This window comes from Homalodisca vitripennis, chromosome 1 (genome assembly GCF_021130785.1).
Source record: "Homalodisca vitripennis isolate AUS2020 chromosome 1, UT_GWSS_2.1, whole genome shotgun sequence".
Classification (NCBI taxonomy): domain Eukaryota; kingdom Metazoa; phylum Arthropoda; class Insecta; order Hemiptera; family Cicadellidae; genus Homalodisca; species Homalodisca vitripennis.
Window position 1 is genome coordinate 249,249,952 of NC_060207.1, and position 23,762 is coordinate 249,273,713.

Genomic DNA, 23,762 nt, shown 5'->3' on the forward strand with positions numbered 1-23,762 from the left:
ACCGAATGCCTTACAAACTTGACCACTTATTTAAGTATATTCAGAATTTAGTGACATTCAGTAGGGTTGCCCATGTTAAATAATGGAATCGTATTTCATAAACTATTTAAAACCGAATGCCTTACAAACTTGACCACTTATTTAAGTATATTAAGAATTTAGTGAGATTCAGTAGGGTTGCCCATATTAAATAATGGAATCGTATTTCATAAACTATTTAAAACCGAATGCCTTACAAACTTGACCACTTATTTAAGTATATTCAGGATTTAGTGAGACTCAGTAGGGTTGACCATATTAAATAATGGAATCGTATTTCATAAACTATTTAAAACTGAATGCCTTACAAACTTGACCACTTATTTAAGTATATTCAGGATTTAGTGAGACTCAGTAGGGTTGCCCATATTAAATAATGGAATCGTATTTCATAAACTATTAAACTGGACAAGAGGCTGAGTGTTGAGAGGCATTTCCAACAAATCTGTGAGAGCGAGCGACTTTGAGGTGGCAGCTTTTACCCGAGCCCGAGGTACAAACAAGTCACCCCCTCCCCCTCTCCCCCGGCACAGCCTCCACGTAATGAAGTCCCGTGTCGGCATTTGTAACCGTAATGTGTGACAATTACAGCTACAGAGGAGACACTCTTTCATACAGTTTTAATGAGTCTGTCACTCACGGTAACGTTCACGTTCCTCGTTTTTGCCGAAAATCCTCCCCAGGTAATGAGGTTGACAGGTTTTAATTTGCGAAACTCAACCCCTCCCCCCCACTAGCGTGGCTGCAAGAATTGTTGGGCATCGAAATGGCGCAGGAATACGAGATACTCGCAGAATTAGGCGCTTTGAAATTGATTCACTTTCTCCCCGCGGAGATCTTTTGCAATGTTTTTAAGATGATTCAGTGTCAGTTTGTTCCGTAACCGTAACCGTACTCCTTAATTTATTCATTCATAGCGTATCTTCTCAAGTATTATGTAACCTAACGTATAAAATTAAGTTTAGTCTAACATTGTTCACTTTTGGATTTTCTCGTAAATGCTGAAACCAATAATTAACTGTTAGCGCACTGAACGTCCTATAATTCCCTGGTGCTTGTAACCTAACGTATAAAATTAAGTTTAGTCTAACATTGTTCACTTTTGGATTTTCTCGTAAATGCTGAAACAAATAATGAACTGTTAGCGCACTGAACGTCCTATAATTCCCAGGTGCTTGTAACCTAGCGTATAAAATTACGTTTAGTCTAACATTGTTCACTTTTGGATTTTCTCGTAAATGCTGAAACCAATAATGAACTGTTAGCTCACTGGATGTCTTATAATTCCCTGGTGCTTGTAACCTAGCGTATAAAATTACGTTTATTCTAACATTGTTTACTTTTGGATTTTCTCGTAAATTTTGAAACCAATGAACCGTTAGCGCACTGGATGTCCCATAATTCCCTGGTTCTTGTAACCTAGCGTATAAAATTACGTTTAGTCTAACATTGTTTACTTTTGGATTTTGACGTAAATGTTGATACCAATGAACAGTTAGGCCACTGGATGTCCCATAATTCCCTGGTGCTTGTAACCTAGCGGCGAATGTTGTAGGTGAGGTCGGAAAGTCAACTGTTCTCACTTGTTTCCGTATAATTGTAATTGGTCATTAGAGCGTGGTCAAGTTATGGGATAATGCTCGTTAATCCCTACCCAGCACTTCAACATGTATGGCTCTCTCTCTTACACACTGTAATGTGATATTCTCTCTCCGTCTGTGTTGCAGGGTGCTCTATGGCAACAAGATTAAGGACCTTCCCGGTGGGGTGTTTCACGGCCTCTCTTCCCTGCAGCTTTTGTAAGTTAAAAAGTCTATTAGCATTTTGTTGCCTCCCCTCAAGTTGTCTCTCATAATTGTTATTTAATTACTGTTTCCAGGCTCCTGAACGCTAACGAGATCTCATGCATTCGTAAAGACACCTTCAAGGATCTCCACGGACTGAATTTGTTGTAAGTACATCTTTATGTATTTCACGTTTAATTTGTGTAGATACGTGGAATGTTTCTATTGCTTGGATTTAGTGTGGCAGGGTAGAACACAAGGTATTGGATAAATAGCTGCCATCTGTTTTGTAAGTGGAAAGGTACATTCTAAGTGGATATCCGTTACATTTTTTTAATTCAAAATTTGGGCTGACATTTAAAAACGATAAAAAACGATTTAAAAAACGAGTTTGCAACAATTTTGGACATTTGCTAAAACGTAATATTTTATCGATAAGAGAGATATACAGTTCTCGTGTTTCACAAACTTAAGTGCGTATAACGAATAACTATGTAATGTACTTTTAATATTGCTGCTTATACTGTCTTTCTTCCTTAAAAAGTACCCCTATAAATGTTAGAAAGTCACCAAAATCTTAGTGACGAAAGAAATATCAATAGTAAAACATCATTATTTATTTGCAATGAAAAAACTGATATAACTGATTTGCAGCTAAAATAAAACCTACTAGTTAAAAAATTAATGGTTCTCCAATTGTGCGAGAAGCGAGTGACTTGGCCGTTAAATTGCCTCACTCCTCGTTGAAGGCTAGTATTGTTATCGAGAACGGGCACCATCTGCTCCCAGATAAGGACGCGGTCATTCCCATGTAAATCCTGGGCCTCGGACTCCTGAGCCGAGCGGTACTGCGATACACGGTACAAGGCGCGGGACTCGGGAGTCGATGCAATCACACCCAGACTTATGTCCTACATAACCTCCAAACTGCTGCTGTTTTGGCTTAATGGCCGCCATATTGAATCGTAAACATGTCCCTTTTACTTTCCCGCTCCGCTAGTTGCCACTTCATAACGCGTTAATGTTCCTTTACCGTTTGTGGCTTGTCTTTGTTTTAGCGGTGTTAAACGCGCAGCTTTTCTAGTAATGTTGTGTTTTTTGTTTCTGAATAAAGTGTTACTCTAATAAACATGTAACATTCATAATGGAAATGTTTATATTCAGCAACTTAAGCTAAAATCCGTACTTTTGTGGTTTAGAAAACTAGTATTTTATTGGTGTATACAAAATAATTAGATGGTTTTTCGAATAGCCCTGAACATGTTCTGAACCAGATTTGTAAACTATACCGCCTTCAGGTAAACAATGCTCGCTTCTTAATACGGTCAGACGCCTGAAAATGACTTGTTCAGATGTAGAAACTGTTGACCGGACATCCCCTCTTCGTGTTCTCTTCACACGTTCTCCCGGTTATAAACAGCAGTATAAAGCCGTGCAGTCATAAATTGATACTCATTAAACTACGTTAGTATTACGGTAGTATACTATTATGATTATGAATAGCGGGTCCAATTGGTTAAGAGTTCTCTGCAGCATATCCAAGTTACCGTGAAAGTAACTAACGGTGCAGGTAATCATAGCGATACAGAAAATACAAATATTTCTGACTACATCGCTCGGTGCGGTGTCGGACGGAACTAAGCTCACAAAACCGCTCGCTACCTTGTCTGAGTGGACACTTGCTCGTCTGAGTTAACGTATTAATTCCGCCTTATAGATGCACGATGTGGACCACAGTGGAAGGACTTTAGATAAGTGAAATAAGAGACTGCATTATACATTGTGTAAATGTGTGGAGCTTATGGGAGTAAGTTGAGTTCAGGTCAGCCTTTGACGTTGCTGTATGAACTGTTGCATGGCTAGAAAATGAAGGTCTACTGATGTGTCAGAAATGTGTGGAGCTTATGGGAGTAAGTTGAGTTCAGGTCAGCCTTTGACGTTGCTGTATGAACTGTTGCATGGCTAGAAAATGAAGGTCTGCTGATGTGTCAGAAATGTGTGGAGCTTATGGGAGTAAGTTGAGTTCAGGCCAGCCTTTGACGTTGCTGTATGAAATGTTGCATGGCTAGAAAGCGAAGGTCTACTGATGTGTCAGAAATATGTGGAGCTTATGGGAGTAAGTTGAGTTCAGGTCAGCCTTTGACGTTGCTGTATGAAATGTTGCATGGCTAGAAAGTGAAGGTCTACTGATGTATCAGAAATGTGTGGAGCTGATGGGAGTAAGTTGAGTTCAGGTCAGCCTTTGACGTTGCTGTATGAACTGTTGCATGGCTAGAAAGTGAAGGTCTACTGATGTGTCAGAAATGTGTGGAGCTTATGGGAGTAAGTTGAGTTCAGGTCAGCCTTTGACGTTGCTGTATGAAATTTTGCATGGCTAGAAAATGAAGGTCTACTGATGTGTCAGAAATGTGTGGAGCTTATGGGAGTAAGTTAAGTTCAGGTCACCCTTTAACGTTGCTGTATGAAATTTTGCATGGCTAGAAAGTGAAGGTCTGCTGATGTGTCAGAAATGTGTGGAGCTTATGGGAGAAATTTAAGTTCAGGTCAGCCTTTGACGTTGCTGTATGAACTGTTGCATACCTAGAAAATGAAGGTCTACTGATGTGTCAGAAATGTGTGGAGCTTATGGGAGTAAGTTAAGTTCAGGTCAGCCTTTGACGTTGCTGTATGAACTGTTGCATGGCTAGAAAATGAAGGTCTGCTGATGTGTCAGAAATGTGTGGAGCTTATGGGAGTAAGTTGAGTTCAGGTCAGCCTTAGACGTTGCTGGATGAAAATTTGGCATGGCTAGAAAATGAAGGTCTACTGATGTGTCAGAAATGTGTGGAGCTTATGGGAGTAAGTTGAGTTCAGGCCAGCCTTTGACGTTGCTGTATGAACTGTTGCATGGCTAGAAAGTGAAGGTCTACTGATGTGTCAGAAATGTGTGGAGCTTATGGGAGTAAGTTGAGTTCAGGTCAGCCTTTGACGTTGCTGTATGAACTGTTGCATGGCTAGAAAGTGAAGGTCTACTGATGTGTCAGAAATGTGTGGAGCTTATGGGAGTAAGTTGAGTTCAGGTCAGCCTTTGACGTTGCTGTATGAAATGTTGCATGGCTAGAAAGTGAAGGTCTACTGATGTGTCAGAAATGTGTGGAGCTGATGGGAATAAGTTGAGTTCAGGTCAGCCTTTGACGTTGCGGTATGAAATGTTGCATGGCTAGAAAGTGAAGGTCTACTGATGTGTCAGAAATGTGTGGAGCTGATGGGAATAAGTTGAGTTCAGGTCAGCCTTTGACGTTGCGGTATGAAATGTTGCATGGCAAAGAGCACTGAAGGTCTGCTGATGTGTCAGAAATGTGTGGAGCTGATGGGAGTAAGTTGAGTTCAGGTCAGCCTTTGACGTTGCTGTATGAAATGTTGCATGGCTAGAAAGCGAAGGTCTACTGATGTGTCAGAAATATGTGGAGCTTATGGGAGTAAGTTGAGTTCAGGTCAGCTTTTGACGTTGCTGTATGAACTGTTGCATGGCTAGATAAGGGTCTGTTGATGTGTCAGAAATGTGTTCTAAAACCTGTCCTATAAACGCCGAGTTCGAATGTTAACCAGTTCTTTCGTCATATCGGATCTATGGCCTTACACGGGCAAATGTGTAAATATTACACGAATCGAACGTACCGTACTACATTTCTGTAATAGTTCGTGTTTATAATGATTTATTGTTTAAACGTGTCACACAACGGTACTGAGGATTCGATATAAACTAAAAATAAATGTCACGCCGATGAAAGACATGTTTGGATACATTCGAATAGGGGAAGATCGCTTAAACCCCGGTTTCTGCAAAAGGTGCGAAGTAAAGAGAAGTTTTGAAGAGCATCAGTGAAGAGAGCCGCTCAGGCGTGCAAAGCGCTTTCACTCTACTTTACTGATACTTGTCGAGTCGTGCCGCTTTGTTGCTTTAATATACTTGTCGCTACAAGCCGGGACGAGACAAGTTGTTCCACGTCAAGTCTCGACTCGACTCATTACAATAACACGCCAGTAGTGAAGACGTTTAATATCCTCAAGCAGAGGACAGGTCTTTACAAACTTTCGGTAGACTGTTCGACCGACATAAAGGAATTTGCTTAGGAAATAAAAGCAAATTGCTGACGTAAAGCGTGCTTTTGCGTACTCAGTTGCACTAATAAAATATACCAGCTCTCATTCGAAAAAAACCACAAGGTTGTGTTATTCATAGTTTTAATGGTCCATGCATTTTTATTAACGACGACGTATGGTTCCAATAAAACTATTATGTTAAAATGTTAGTGTGCGATCTACGCAGATAGTTTATGACTGCAGTTGGCGATTTTCGGAACATAGCTCATTAGTTGTGCTTATCCTGTTCCAAATCTGTGAAAATCTGTACAATGTTATATAAAAGTATATATAAAAGTCATAATAAAACAGATGAGTTTTACCTAATTTGATCTGTTCGAAATGCAAAATTTTAATTATGCGAACGGATTAATGCTTGGTATTGTTTTTTATTTACTTCGAGACACTATTAATAGAATCTTGGAATCAGAGATCTCATTCACTCATATTTGCCTTTTATTTGAAAATTAAAATTTCGATGTTTTGAAATGAATTCTTTATGCACTATGTATGATATAAATTGTCGAGGTAATTTTAGCTCATATACATAATATGAATTATTACGAGATATTTATTTCATATTCATTTATTTTAAATTTTTATTTCGCTACGATAAAGTATGCACTATACTAACCACGTAAAATACCATTTGTAATAAATCATTATGTTAAAATCGAATACCGTGATCCTACCAGATTAGTGATCGTAACCTCACAGAGTTCTTTATGAGCAATAAAATCACATGCCAACTCCAAGCAGAGGAGCCTAGTTCCGTGTCAGAATAGCGAGATGGCTACCTTTTTTTCAATTTACCCTTTGGTGAGGGTTAAAAAGGATCAAAAATACCAAACAATAATTGTCTTGTAAAATAATTTTTATCTCAACACACTTAAAACCAACAGTCGATCTCGAGGGTATAAGTTGTGTTATCAGCATCGGCCAACCAGAAAATCGACTGTTTGGCTGAAAACAGCCAGCGACTCACGTGTTTGTCTCCTATTATTTATGCGCCAGAAAGTTGATATCATATATTCTCTTTAAGGTTCAATTGATTTGTACAGTTATTAGATTACAGAATAGATTGTTGCTTCCGACAACTGCTAGCTGTTTGTGAGGCCCTCTTTTTCGCAACTCGCAAGATTCTGTTAGAAATTGTTCTTACCTTAATTACTTAAATATTAGCTTTGCACCATTGGCACAATTTACAATGTTTATCGTACTCAATATTCAATATTGTTGTTTCTTAATGATTTAAAAGTGATATTAGTCATTTGGGTATAAAGAGCTTCTAAAATTCGATTCACCGTTTGGAAGAACTCGAGCTTTCCTTTGGCTGTTTGCTCGCTGTCCGAGGCAGATACTCCGGGTGGTCCACGGACGTCGGTTGTTGAAAACGGCTGTCAAGTTTAGTCAAGCCGAGAGAAGGGGAAGAGGTATTAGAATATCGTCTCGCCGGCCGGACGAGTTGATTAAATCTGCCAACAAGTAATCAACTTGTAATCCAGTGCAAGTAATCAATACAGAACGTCTCTGGCAGAATGCCTCGTTGGCTCATGGTGGACTGGACGTCCTGAGGATTTTTCTTGAGAAACATTACCTGCGAAATTACTGCTAAGTCAGAAACGACTCTAGCTATTCTAAAATATTGAACTATAGCCATTTGTATCGATTCTCAGTAAAGATAATTTATTAAGATCACTAAATATAATAAAATACAAAATCATCATTTTTGTGTATAAATATTCTGTATGAGTGCATTTTATTATAGACAACGCAATCTAATTTGTAACATTTTACAAAGTAAGAGCATTCAGTTTAATTTCGTAGTACCTCCATGTGTTTTAATGGGTTGAAAAATTATTGTTAAATTCACGTGAGTGCTATATTAATACTTAATATTAAACTGAGGTGATTGAGTTTTTACTGATTCGCGTTCAATAATTTGAAATTAATATCCAAATATGCACTAGATATAATGTTTGGGAATTAAATATAATTAGGGATGGTTTCTCCTTGTGCGTTTACAGTAAAATTTATCAATCGTATTTTTCACAACGAGCTTAATTGCTACATACAGTTCCAAAAGAGGATTTAAAATACTGAGGTTTTAATGTAATGAATTTAGTAAAGGTTTTAAGTGTCTTTATAAATTACTCTGAAAAAACAACCCGTTGATTTCGCAAAATAACAAACAACTAGGTGATTAATGAAACGGTAATTTATTAAATTATTCACTGCTGTTCTATTAGACACGTAATCTTATCGCCACAGAGTAATGAGTGTAACTGGAAGTTGTGACAGTTTACAATGTGAACTCGCGTTGACAGATGTTGCAGGGTACACTAATTATAAATTGTCACCCCTATTTTGTGAGCCAGTCAGACCGAGAGTGAGGGGATACACTGGAGAATTGTGACAGTTTAGAATGTGAACTCGCGTTGACTGATGTTGCTGGGTACACTAATTATGAATTGTCACCCCTATTTTGTGAGCCAGTCAGACCGAGAGTGCGGGGATACACTGGAGAATTGTGACAGTTTAGAATGTGAACTCGCGTTGACTGATGTTGCTGGGTACACTAATTATGAATTGTCACCCCTATTTTGTGAGCCAGTCAGACCGAGAGTGAGGGGATACACTGGAGAATTGTGACAGTTTAGAATGTGAACTCGCGTTGACTGATGTTGCTGGGTACACTAATTATGAATTGTCACCCCTATTTTGTGAGCCAGTCAGACCTAGAGTGCGGGGATACACTGAAGAATTGTGACAGTTTACAATGTGAACTCACGTTGACAGATGTTGCTGGGTACACTAATTATGAATTGTCCCCCCTATTTTGTGAGCCAGTCAGACCGAGAGTGAGGGGATACACTGGAGAATTGTGACAGTTTACAATGTGAATTCGCGTTGACAGATGTTACTGGGTACACTAATTATGAATTGTCCCCCCTATTTTGTGAGCCAGTCAGACCGAGAGTGAGGGGATACACTGGAGAATTGTGACAGTTTACAATGTGAACTCACGTTGACAGATGTTACTGGGTACACTAATTATGAATTGTCCCCCCTATTTTGTGAGCCAGTCAGACCGAGAGTGAGGGGATACACTGGAGAATTGTGACAGTTTACAATGTGAACTCGCGTTGACAGATGTTACTGGGTACACTAATTATGAATTGTCCCCCCTATTTTGTGAGCCAGTCAGACCGAGAGTGCGGGGATACACTGAAGAATTGTGACAGTTTACAATGTGAACTCACGTTGACAGATGTTGCTGGGTACACTAATTATGAATTGTCCCCCCTATTTTGTGAGCCAGTCAGACCGAGAGTGAGGGGATACTCTGGAGAATTGTGACAGTTTACAATGTGAATTCGCGTTGACAGATGTTACTGGGTACACTAATTATGAATTGTCCCCCCTATTTTGTGAGCCAGTCAGACCGAGAGTGCGGAGATACACTGGAGAATTGTGACAGTTTACAATGTGAATTCGCGTTGACAGATGTTACTGGGTACACTAATTATAAATTGTCACCCCTATTTTGTGAGCCAGTCAGACCGAGAGTGAGGGGATACACTGGAGAATTGTGACAGTTTACAATGTGAATTCGCGTTGACAGATGTTACTGGGTACACTAATTATAAATTGTCACCCCTATTTTGTGAGCCAGTCAGACCGAGAGTGCGGGGATACACTGGAGAATTGTGACAGTTTACAATGTGAATTCGCGTTGACAGATGTTACTGGGTACACTAATTATAAATTGTCACCCCTATTTTGTGAGCCAGTCAGACCGAGAGTGAGGGGATACACTGGAGAATTGTGACAGTTTACAATGTGAACTCACGTTGACAGATGTTTCTGGGTACACTAATTATGAATTGTCACCCCTATTTTGTGAGCCAATCAGACCGAGAGTGAGGGGATACACTGGAGAATTGTGACAGTTTACAATGTGAACTCGCGTTGACAGATGTTTCTGGGTACACTAATTATGAATTGTCACCCCTATTTTGTGAGCCAGTCAGACCGAGAGTGAGGGGATACACTGGAGAATTGTGACAGTTTACAATGTGAACTCACGTTGACAGATGTTTCTGGGTACACTAATTATGAATTGTCACCCCTATTTTGTGAGCCAGTCAGACCGAGAGTGAGGGGATACACTGGAGAATTGTGACAGTTTACAATGTGAACTCGCGTTGACAGATGTTGCTGGGTACACTAATTATGAATTGTCACCCCTAGTTTGTGAGCCAGTTAGACCGAGAGTGAGGGGATACACTGGAGAATTGTGACAGTTTACAATGTGAACTCGCGTTGACAGATGTTTCTGGGTACACTAATTATGAATTGTCACCCCTAGTTTGTGAGCCAATCAGACCGAGAGTGAGGGGATACACTGGAGAATTGTGACAGTTTACAATGTGAACTCGCGTTGACAGATGTTGCTGGGTACACTAATTATGAATTGTCACCCCTAGTTTGTGAGCCAATCAGACCGAGAGTGAGGGGATACACTGGAGAATTGTGACAGTTTACAATGTGAACTCGCGATGACAGATGTTGCTGGGTACACTAGCAAGTTTAGTGCAACATACCTTACTACTAAAAATTACGTCTTCTAAGTAGGAATCCCACAGGCCTTACCTACTAATGGCCTTACCAATAACGATAGCTTTCTGTAATTTGGAAAGTTAATTCTGCCAATTTAATTGTATTCAGTTTGTTTCAAAGGATTCTAATAACGCAGATTTTGTTAATAAACAGTTACGCGTTTAAATGTAAAAAGTGAGTTTTGTAACGTACTTATCACTAATAGGATCTTTACTTGCTGTTTATATTGTTTTGCTCTTCTCTCTTACTTTAAAATGTTCATTAATGTCCGACAGTTACTCATTAGTGCAAACTCATTAGCAGACTCATTTGAGGCTCGTAACATGAGTCGTTGACATATCAAGAGGTTATCCACACGTTGAATATTCTAACACAGTGTAAAATATAAGCGTCTTAATATTAAGTACACACTATTTAAAATTAGTATAATCTCACTTTGAAAACGATCGCCCTTTTTAAATTGATTGTAGTATGAATTACAATGTTTAGTAACTTGAGTTCAGTTACTTGGTACCCATACTTGGATTTTATTGTTAAATTACAAATTTATTATTTCAAGCGGACACAACAAGTAACCCCAAATATTAAGAAATGTAAAAACGATATTTATGGCAATTGATTGGAATATTTTAGTTGGTCTTGACAATTCTTTACAAATATTTCTATTAATTGTAATTTTAGAAAAGTATATGAAATATATTTTATACCTACCATATGTATAAAGCATATTTGTAGTTTCTAAAATGTACAGGTGTAAAAAAATGAAATGAAAAAGTCTTTATTATAGGCGAAGTTAGGACTGTAAAATCCTCTCTACCACTTAACCTCAATAATAATTTAGATAATAAATACGATAGTTATTTAGATAATAATAATTTCGATACGGTATAATTTAGATATAGAATACATATATAGGTTAAAATAACTGGTTTATGCAATTCAGATAGTTTATGAAGAGCTTATATCTTATTTAGACTTAAGATAATTTAGATGTAGGGACTAATTGATACGCTTGTTCTAAATGATCTTGTGTTACGTAACAAAGAGTAGCAATTGTTAAATGTTTCATTGTGACCAGCGTGTTGTGTAACAACATCTTCTGTTGGAAGAAGACCAAAGGTTATTCATCCTACTGCGTAAGAGATTTGTAGTCAACCCAATATTTACCAAGTCATTGGGACAAAATTTACAAGACACCAGATAAATTATGTTATTTTATTAACAGTTACTGTCACTTGTAATTGTTTTATTAGTTATGCTACTTGTTACAGATGTTGAATGATTTATAATATTGCGTGTAACAAAACGTCGGACTACGCAAGAATGGCGAACTAAATAATTAATGCGTCTGAATTTGGAATTTGGTTACGTAATCATTTTACCATTTAATTTGTTATCAAATAGAAAGAAGTAAAAAATTAAATTATAAATATAAATCATAATTTGTATTTGAATAGTGATATAAATTACATGTTTACCTTTGATTTCCTGTTTGTAAACACTTATTTTTATGACCTTTTTGAAAACGATAATTACATATATATTATTAAGGAACGCCTACAAGCTGCAGGAGTCTGTTGTGTCGCGTGGACGGCAATTCTTGAGAGATAAAGAGGATATACACAAGTGTCCGAGACTCGGGAGCGATACAACGCTGTACGTAATTAAGGAACGCCTACAAACTGCAGGAGTCTGTTGTGTCGCGTGGACGGCAATTAGAGGTCTTGAGAGATAAAGAGCACGATATACACAAGTGTCCGAGACTCGGGAGTGATACAACGTTGTACGTAATTAAGGAACGCCTACAAGGTGCAGGTGTCTGTTGTGTCGCGTGGACGGCAATTAGAGGTCTTGAGAGATAAAGAGCACGATATACACAAGTGTCCGAGACTCGGGAGCGATACAACGCTGTACGTAATTAAGGAACGCCTACAAACTGCAGGAGTCTGTTGTGTCGCGTGGACGGCAATTAGAGGTCTTGAGAGATAAAGAGCACGATATACACAAGTGTCCGAGACTCGAGAGCGATACAACGTTGTACGTAATTAAGGAACGCGTACAAACTGCAGGAGTTGGTTGTGTCGCGTGGACGGCAATTAGAGGTCTTGAGAGATAAAGAGCACGATATACACAAGTGTCCGAGACTCGGGAGCGATACAACGCTGTACGTAATTAAGGAACGCCTACAAACTGCAGGAGTCTGTTGTGTCGCGTGGACGGCAATTAGAGGTCTTGAGAGATAAAGAGCACGATATACACAAGTGTCCGAGACTCGGGAGCGATACAACGCTGTACGTAATTAAGGAACGCCTACAAACTGCAGGAGTCTGTTGTGTCGCGTGGACGGCAATTAGAGGTCTTGAGAGATAAAGAGCACGATATACACAAGTGTCCGAGACTCGGGAGTGATACAACGTTGTACGTAATTAAGGAACGCCTACAAGGTGCAGGTGTCTGTTGTGTCGCGTGGACGGCAATTAGAGGTCTTGAGAGATAAAGAGCATGATATACACAAGTGTCCGAGACTCGGGAGCGATACAACGCTGTACGTAATTAAGGAACGCCTAAAAACTGCAGGAGTCTGTTGTGTCGCGTGGACGGCAATTAGAGGTCTTGAGAGATAAAGAGCACGATATACACAAGTGTCCGAGACTCGGGAGCGATACAACGTTGTACGTAATTAAGGAACGCCTACAAGGTGCAGGAGTCTGTTGTGTCGCGTGGACGGCAATTAGAGGTCTTGAGAGATAAAGAGCACGATATACACAAGTGTCCGAGACTCGGGAGCGATACAACGCTGTACGTAATTAAGGAACGCCTACAAACTGCAGGAGTCTGTTGTGTCGCGTGGACGGCAATTAGAGGTCTTGAGAGATAAAGAGCACGATATACACAAGTGTCCGAGACTCGGGAGCGATACAACGTTGTACGTAATTAAGGAACGCCTACAAACTGCAGGAGTCTGTTGTGTCGCGTGGACGGCAATTAGAGGTCTTGAGAGATAAAGAGCACGATATACACAAGTGTCCGAGACTCGGGAGCGATACAACGCTGTACGTAATTAAGGAACGCCTACAAACTGCAGGAGTCTGTTGTGTCGCGTGGACGGCAATTAGAGGTCTTGATAGATAAAGAGCACGATATACACAAGTGTCCGAGACTCGGGAGTGATACAACGTTGTACGTAATTAAGGAACGCCTACAAGGTGCAGGTGTCTGTTGTGTCGCGTGAACGGCAATTAGAGGTCTTGAGAGATAAAGAGCACGATATACACAAGTGTCCGAGACTCGGGAGCGATACAACGTTGTACGTAATTAAGGAACGCCTACAAACTGCAGGAGTCTGTTGTGTCGCGTGGACGGCAATTAGAGGTCTTGAGAGATAAAGAGCACGATATACACAAGTGTCCGAGACTCGGGAGCGATACAACGTTGTACGTAATTAAGGAACGCCTACAAACTGCAGGAGTCTGTTGTGTCGCGTGGACGGCAATTAGAGGTCTTGAGAGATAAAGAGCACGATATACACAAGTGTCCGAGACTCGGGAGCGATACAACGCTGTACGTAATTAAGGAACGCCTACAAACTGCAGGAGTCTGTTGTGTCGCGTGGACAGCAATTAGAGGTCTTGAGAGATAAAGAGCACGATATACACAAGTGTCCGAGACTCGGGAGCGATACAACGCTGTACGTAATTAAGGAACGCCTACAAACTGCAGGAGTTGGTTGAACACTCTGTTCATGGCTGAAGGGGGGCGGGGAGTCGAGAGTGAACAGAATTTGTAAATAAGGAAATTTGTACGTTTTTCTTAAATTGCTAATAGAATCAATTAGTAATGCTAATTTGTGTTACAAGATGACGTTTCCATTTTAAGATTCCATATAGTTATCAAGTATTTTCCATTTACGTTTTATATTGATTGTAAGTAGAGACACGTTGAAATTAGCTACCGGAAAGATTAAGAAGATAAACTTTGAAAAATAAAAGCGTTATTTAGTTTATTGTTTTATTTGTGAGGCGTATCTAAAAAACTATTATCTTCTCGATAGAAATTTTCTTATATTATCTAAAATCGGTTAAAAATGAAACAACCTAAAAAAAAAATTTCTTGGATCAAACAGTATCCTCTCCACGCGATAGAAAACGTCAGTTAAGCCAACAACTCCACAACTCTTTTATTTGTCAACCAATTTACCCGACTGGTAAACCGTTAAGTTTGTTTGGACATTCCCAACTAAACATTATTTTTGCAAATTTACTGTTGATCTTACGGTTTTCGAGATATAAACTGTTTACACTTTTTAATATAACAATTTTAAGATGAAATGTGATATTATTTATTTTATTATTTATTAGTGTTCAAAGGAACATTTTACGTGTTTGTATTCATGTAAAGCTAATTAAAGGAATTAATTCACGAAAATATAAAGTTTCAAACTATTCATACTAATCATTCTTGAGTGATTATAAGAACTTTGTTGACAGGCAAATCCTGAACAAAGAGAGATAGGACACAAGTTCATATAAATATTTTTTGTTTTTTTTTCTGCTATAATTTTTTAATTGATGTGAATCTATCGTGAAACATCCTGTATATTGATATAGACTAGAACACACAGATAATGTGACCTACTGTAACGTACAACGTTCCCTTGTTATAACCAGCGTGAAGGCTTGATATTTGCTCACCGCAGATGTCTGATGTAAATCCTATTACCATACTTCAGCCACAATTTGCTCCTGCCGAGAGACCTCCCTTGTTAACCGGGTTTCCAAATTAATACCTGTCATGCCTCTTCTCGATGCAATTCTCCCAATTAAAACTAATAACTGGCTTTCCGTGTCTCATTCAACCCGTTTAACGGAAGTAACTATTTTCAAATGAATTCGTTTTGTTTCTCAAAGGTGGTGAAAGTTCGTGTCCTGTCCCCGCCGCTGCCGGTCTTTGCGGGTACGTTGGAGAGGAGTGTGGGGGGGGGGGGCGACGAGGATGTAAAAAACAGAAGGGAGAGAAACGGAAATTAAAAACAGGGCGGAGGGCTTTCCCTCATCTTGGATGTGGAAGTTTTAAATAGACAAATTTGCTGCCGAATCAAATAATGACACGATGAAAAGAGGGTTAGGAACGCTTGTTGAGCCTGGGATCGATTGAAGGTTAGTCTGTTCGCGATTATATACTTCTGACGGAAATACTAAAATAAATGTTCGACGTATGAAGAATAAGGTTTTAATCTTATAACTGAGGGCCTGCTTAAAAAAATTTATAATAAATTATTCTAGTGATTTAAAGTGAATTTCGATACAATGCAGGTATGCATATCGTAATCACAAGATCATTATTTGCACTGCTTTGTTTAAGAATACATGAAAATTAACGTTTTTAACGCCTTGAAAAATCTTCGACATTTATCTACAGGACAACAAATGCCTGTTATCAGAAATAGTTTCTTCCTGACTCGACCCGTAAGAGCTTAGTGTAGCCATATTGGCACAGTAGGGTGCACTTTGCACAGGATCTACACCTGAGCATGGTACTATCACTTTAAAACCTGTGGTAGGGTTAACACGAATATATGATTATGTATTTATTTAATTAAAGTTAAGTAAATAGTTTGTGTTTCTCTTTGTGCGAGCCGTTATTGTGTTTTGTCAATTAATCGTACATAGGTGCCCAATGAATCAATTTGTGTTGGTTTTTTACAATTGGATTGCTCAATTCATAAGTAATTTCGAACAATGTGTTACCTGAATACTTCTCCTTAGCATAAAAAGAATGCGTTTATTTCCGTAAAATCTAGCAGTGTTATCAGACAAAATATCGCCCAGGCCGCGGTGTCCACTGTCGGCTCCAAGATCTACAATTACCGCACATAAATATCAGCACAGACCTGGTCACAGGGTGTTAGCCAGAATACTAATGGTCGGATTGGCCAATGGTCTTACAAGCACTTTACAATGCTGCACCCACGTGGGCATCAATTCCCCTTAATAATAAATAGGCTATAGTACTTCTTATATCGATCCGTGCCTACCATTACTTATCCACCAACATATAAAATAACCTTCTTGGCGCTATAGCTATTTAGAAATAAAAATAGTATGTATGAAATTGTATTATTTTCAGAACTGCTAGTCCCGGTATTACATTAATAGTACTTGTCGTATTGTGTAAATGGTATATAAATTCAAGTGTGAATCTGAGAAATGAGAAGTTAAATTGTATGATTTTTAATATTAATATTGGAAAATAGTTTCCCTTTAATGATTTTTCAACGTAAAACAATGTAAATACATCTGTGTGAAATAAAAGATAAAACGTGTTCCACATTATCTGTTCCGCTGTTCCTCTGCTTTCCCCGAGCTATTTGAGGAGTTCCAGCGGATAATGCAATAAAAGCGCGGTGGGAAAGTTAGGTCTGAGAACGAGTATTTGGTTTGTCAACTCCCTTCTGGAGATAAATCAATACACCCCTCAGGTTGCACCGTTATCTGAGGCGATAACTGGTGTAGATAACAGTTACTTCTCCTTTCGACGGATTTTGTTATCTGCTGTTACAAAATAACGAGGGAATAATCTCGGTACTGAATCGTAGAAGGTGTGCAGGTGAAGGACGTTCAAGCTTAAGCAGAAATTAAACATAATAATAACATAAACTTCCAATAATTCACACTAAGCTTCATAGATGGTATCGCTTCTATACTTAAGTTGGAGTAATACAATCGTAGAAGGTGTGCAGGTGAAGGACGATCAAGCTTAAGCAGAAATTAAACATAATAATAATATAAACTTCCAATAATTCACACTAAGCTTCATAGATGGTATCGCTTCTATACTTAAGTTAGAGTAATACAATCGTAATCAATCGTAGAAGGTGTGCAGGTGAAGGACGTTCAAGCTTAAGCAGCAATTAAACATAATAACATAAACTTCCAATAATTCACACTAAGCTTCATAGATGGTCTCGCTTCTATACTTAAGTTGGAGTAATACAATCGCACTCAATCGTAGAAGGTGTGCAGGTGAAGGACGTTCAAGCTTAAGCAGCAATTAAACATAATAACATAAACTTCCAATAATTCACACTAAGCTTCATAGATGGTCTCGCTTCTATACTTAAGTTAGAGTAATACAATCGCACTCAATCGTAGAAGGTGTGCAGGTGAAGGACGTTCAAGCTTAAGCAGCAATTAAACATAATAACATAAACTTCCAATAATTCACACTAAGCTTCATAGATGGTCTCGCTTCTATACTTAAGTTGGAGTAATACAATCGCACTCAATCGTAGAAGGTGTGCAGGTGAAGGACGTTCAAGCTTAAGCAGCAATTAAACATAATAACATAAACTTCCAATAATTCACACTAAGCTTCATAGATGGTATCGCTTCTATACTTAAGTTGGAGTAATACAATCGCACTCAATCGTAGAAGGTGTGCAGGTGAAGGACGTTCAAGCTTAAGCAGCAATTAAACATAATAATAACATAAACTTCCAATAATTCACACTAAGCTTCATAGATGGTCTCGCTTCTATACTTAAGTTAGAGTAATACAATCGCACTCAATCGTAGAAGGTGTGCAGGTGAAGGACGTTCAAGCTTAAGCAGCAATTAAACATAATAACATAAACTTCCAATAATTCACACTAAGCTTCATAGATGGTCTCGCTTCTATACTTAAGTTGGAGTAATACAATCGCACTCAATCGTAGAAGGTGTGCAGGTGAAGGACGTTCAAGCTTAAGCAGCAATTAAACATAATAACATAAACTCCCAATTATTCACACTCAGTTCCATAGATGGTCTCGCTTCTATTATACTTAAGTTGGAGTAATATAATCGCTTTTGGGGTTGGAAATTATTTTTTAATGTGATGTTCACAGCTATTTAAGATAACTTTACAAAGTGCAGAAAAGTAGGAGTTTTGTGTTTTTCTTCAAGTGAAATTACTTGCGTTTAAAGTAAAAAATTAAGGAATTATATCAATCAGGTTTATATCAAAACGGCTGGAAATAAAAATATGTAATTTCAACATTATATTTGTATTATAGCTTCAGAAAGTGACGTACAGTAGAACCCCTCATATCCGGCCACCACGGGACCGAGCCCCTGGCCGGATAACGATTCGGCCGGATAAACCAACCTACAGTACACAGCACTTGACGAAACAAAACAATTGTACTGTACTGTACTAACCGCACTGGGAATAATCAACAAACTGTTTAAAGGTTAAACCTATTAGCTCAACTGAGGACAACACAGGAAAATGTAAACAAATAGATACACCAAAATAACGCAAGAGTCGTGGGAGACTAGTGCGTGCAACTGCGCGTCTGCAAGCCGTGGTAAATAAATTTCGATATTGGCTTCCGGGAAGTGGCCGGATAAACCGAGGTGCGGTAAAACCGAGGCCGGATATGAGGGGTTCTACTGTATTTTTATTCACATAAAGATATATTATTTAAGAAAGAAATATTATACAATTTCAATTATATTCCATGGAAAAACATAATTTCTGTAAATGAATAAAAACAAGCCTTACTTGTTTGGCTTGAAATACACGTGACTGTACCATGTTATATTTAGTAGTTTTAATGTGCGCCGATTACAAAATTGTCTAATTTTCATACTTTAAATGGCTGCAACTTCACATAGAGTGAAAACGCCTACTTTTTTACATTCATAGTAGTTATCTCAATAAGTTATGATTTTAATATACAAAATATGTTCCAACCCTAAAATCGATGTCGTTACCATAACGTAGCTATTCAATTACTTAGATTACAAATAAGTTTCAAATTAAAGAATATTCCTGACAACATGAAGACTAAATAATATAAATATTTATTTTGGAAATTTATTTGTTCACTCAGGTCTTGTTGTTATCCTTTTGAGCTGTATAAATAGTTTAACTCGGTCAACAACAATAAAGAATTGAGTACCAACCCTTGTGAATTGACGAGTAAGGAGTTATCCATGTGATTACTAACGTTACACGTACATTTTCCTACGTAAGAAAATCCATGACCCAACGCGATCAAATATGATCTTCACAAAATTTTATTTGTTCCTTGGAGAAATTCTAGACCTAAATTACTGTATTACTTATTTTTATAGCAGTTTCATGAAGTACATTATTTTATAGATATTATTAATAGGCTTAATTTATGTTCTTTTGGTTTTGTAGTTTTTCAATTAAAAACTCTATACTGTATCTTAATCAGAATGTTCAGTTGTGAAACAGATCCTTAAATGGGATTTGTGGGGATAGTTTAAAGCTACTGATAAGAGAATTCAGTGCTGTTAGTCTGATCTTGTTTTATAGGGTAAACTGAAGGTCGTATTAGGCACTTATCGTTACTCTGGGATAAAGTAGTGTCCTGGCCAGTCAATTGAAATAAAAAAGCGGCTGATTTCTACATTGGTTTTTCCATTTTTTGATTATGATTATGCAGCCATGTGTGATTTAAAGAATAATGGAATAAACGACCTTCAAAGAGCACAAAATGCGTGCATACGGTATATTTTTAATTTAAAAATAGATGAACACGTTACACCATGTTACAAATTGTTAGGATTGTTAAAAATAAATGAAAGGTTAGAATACAGTGTCTTGTCTTTAATGTATAAATTATTGTTAGTTTAAAGAAAACCAGAATATCTGTTTGAAACATATATAACCATGCAAAATGTACATTCTAGGCAGACTAGACTGGGAAATACTACTTTACAATTATGTCCTGTACATTGAACTGTGTTTTATACGAATTCATTTCATGTTAAGTCCATTAGATTAATGAATGCCCTTGATAATGAGATTAAACAAGCTTCTAGTGAAGCTATCTTTCACAAAAGACTTAAACAAAAATTGTTATTAAGGTATAATTAAAACAGCCTGAACCAAGAGCTTATTATATTATTACAGTTAATAATATATCGTTCTTTGTAAGTTTGATAATTTCTATAAAAAATGTATAAATACAAAAAGGTATATTTTGTTGGAACAATAAGCTACTTTATTCTGAATAAAAACAACCCCTTTACATTTGCAAAGCTAAAGTTTTGGAAACAAGACATATTTTTTCAATTATCCTGACTTTAAAGCAAAGACGAAAAATAGTTCAGACATTTATAATATACAGATGCTCTAGACTTTCTTATTTCCACTTGTGGAATATAAAACAACTTTTCTTCTTTTCAGATGTATAAAATTAAAATAAGAAGTAAATAAATTGTTGTTTACATGTAAACTACATTTAGGTCTACATTTAGATAAAACCATTTATGAGTGTATTCTGGCATATGAAATGTTCTGTGATAACAAGGAACCACGAGATCTGGGACTACCGGCATTTACGTCAGTTATAAGAAGTGAACGGTTACATTTTATTTGAAATACGGATATTATTTAATTACGCAGTTGATCTTGAAAACGTTCATATTACGTAGTTCTGTAGTACATTTCACCTGGTTTTGCAATATTTGTGGTCTTGTAATGTGTATACATTCTTACGTTTCAGATCGCTGTACGACAATAACATTCAGTCCTTGGCAAATGGGACGTTTGACACGATGTACGGATATTATTTAATTACGCAGTTGATCTTGAAAACGTTCATATTACGTAGTTCTGTAGTACATTTCACCTGGTATTGCAATATTTGTGGTCTTGTAATGTGTATACATTCTTACGTTTCAGATCGCTGTACGACAATAAATATTCAGTCCTTGGCAAATGGGACGTTTGACACGATGTACGGATATTATTTAATTACGCAGTTGATCTTGAAAACGTTCATATTACGTAGTTCTGTAGTACATTTCACCTGGTATTGCAATATTTGTGGTCTTGTAATGTGTATACATTCTTACGTTTCAGATCGCTGTACGACAATAATATTCAGTCCTTGGCAAATGGGACGTTTGACACGATGTACGGATATTATTTAATTACGCAGTTGATCTTGAAAACGTTCATATTACGTAGTTCTGTAGTACATTTCACCTGGTATTGCAATATTTGTGGTCTTGTAATGTGTATACATTCTTACGTTTCAGATCGCTGTACGATAATAACATTCAGTCCTTGGCAAATGGGACGTTTGACACGATGCGCAGCATTCAGACTCTGTAAGTAAACAACCACAGTAACTATTAAACGTACCTAAACAAAGTCCATCACTGTGGGGCTGGTAAAACTTAAGTTCTGCCTGTCTGTTTGTCTATCTATTATCTCTGTCGAAAACGGAACTGAACTATACACCTGGAATTGTGTATGAAGCTTTGTTTTTACATGAGGAATACTGAGTTCGATGATAATGCATGTCAGGCCACGGAATTTAGTTGAGCGTTAGCGAATATTTTAACTTTGGTTAATTGGTAACCGTGATGCAACGAGAAAATGTCAGAATAATTAAATCTGAAAAGAAACTCAGTGTACTCACGTAACATACTTGCACGTGTAACCTGCATAATACATAATACATTGAACACTATCGTTATTGATATATGTCTCAGAGAATATTGCTTTGTGCAAGCGTAAGCAAAATTATTCGTTAATGTTTTAACAACTTTTATCAGATAGCGGGAAATACAACATTTTGGGTTTCAACGTATACATAAAAATAATTGCTTTAAAAGCAATGTATGTGTTATGTATGACATGTATATTTTAAACATTTGTGATTCAATCAGCACATTCTGCCAAGTCTCTAGCTAAGTAACAGGGACATGATTCAGTTCTTTTGTAAGACACTATAAGTAGTTTATGCAACTGTTATGTCGCCTGTCACAATTCTATTTTATGTTTATGTACGAATAAGTCCAACATTAACGTATCAGCGTGACGCACAGGTTTTGTTGGAGTGTTGCACTTTATATTGCTATACATTTATTGAGTAATACGTTTTGATATCTTGAGCATTTGTACTCGTACTTAATAAAAATCCAATCCTCATTAACAGATTTTGGTATTCCGCTCATTCAATGTCCATGAAAGTAATAAGCTGTTTCCCTCCCTGACAGTCGTAGCTCTAGTAGTACAGGCGACAGTCATCATTTATTAAGTTATGAAACAATAACGTAAAATGCTTAACGATGTTGTTTGTTCATCATGATGTTATACATTCCGCTCACTCAATGTCCATGAAAGTAATAAGCTGTTTCCCTCCCTGACAGTCGTAGCTCTAGTAGTACAGGCGACAGTCATCATTTATTAAGTTATGAAACAATAACGTAAAATGCTTAACGATGTTGTTTGTTCATCATGATGTTATATATTCCGCTCACTCAATGTCCATGAAAGTAATAAGCTGTTTCCCTCCCTGACAGTCGTAGCTCTAGTAGTACAGGCGACAGTCATCATTTATTAAGTTATGAAACAATAACGTAAAATGCTTAACGATGTTGTTTGTTCATCATGATGTTATATATTCCGCTCACTCAATGGCCATGAAAGTAATAAGCTGTTTCCCTCCCTGACAGTCGTAGCTCTAGTAGTACAGGCGACAGTCATCATTTATTAAGTTATGAAACAATAACGTACAATGCTCGGTTGTTGTTTGTTCATCGTGATGTTATATATTCCGCTCACTCAATGGCCATGAAAGTAATAAGCTGTTTCCCTCCCTGACAGTCGTAGCTCTAGTAGTACAGGCGACAGTCATCATTTATTAAGTTATGAAACAATAACGTACAATGCTTATCGTTGTTGTTTGTTCATCGTGATGTTATATATTCCGCTCACTCAATGGCCATGAAAGTAATAAGCTGTTTCCCTCCCTGACAGTCGTAGCTCTAGTAGTACAGGCGACAGTCATCATTTATTAAGTTATGAAACAATAACGTACAATGCCTATCGTTGTTGTTTGTTCATCGTGATGTTATATATTCCGCTCACTCAATGGCCATGAAAGTAATAAGCTGTTTCCCTCCCTGACAGTCGTAGCTCTAGTCGTACAGGCGACAGTCATCATTTATTAAGTTATGAAACAATAACGTACAATGCTTATCGTTGTTCTTTGTTCATCATGATGTTATATATTCCGCTCACTCAATGTCCATGAAAGTAATAAGCTGTTTCCCTCCCTGACAGTCGTAGCTCTAGTCGTACAGGCGACAGTCATCATTTTTTAAGTTATATAACAATAACGGTTAGAAAGACCAAGTCTATTTGAAAAACTTCTTGTAAAAA

The 23,762-nt window shown here is 37.7% G+C and overlaps 1 protein-coding gene across 7 annotated transcripts in view; it reads left to right on the forward strand.

The window, feature by feature from the left end:
- LOC124353249 (protein slit) overlaps positions 1 to 23,762 on the forward strand; it is a 697,541-nt gene that overhangs the window by 616,328 nt on the left and 57,451 nt on the right. For all 7 annotated transcript variants that reach the window (XM_046803175.1, XM_046803178.1, XM_046803176.1 and 4 more), the window contains 3 exons: positions 1,767 to 1,838; positions 1,919 to 1,990; positions 21,629 to 21,700. In XM_046803175.1, the coding sequence (XP_046659131.1) occupies positions 1,767 to 1,838; positions 1,919 to 1,990; positions 21,629 to 21,700 (216 nt within the window). The remainder of the gene's footprint in view (positions 1 to 1,766; positions 1,839 to 1,918; positions 1,991 to 21,628; positions 21,701 to 23,762) is intronic.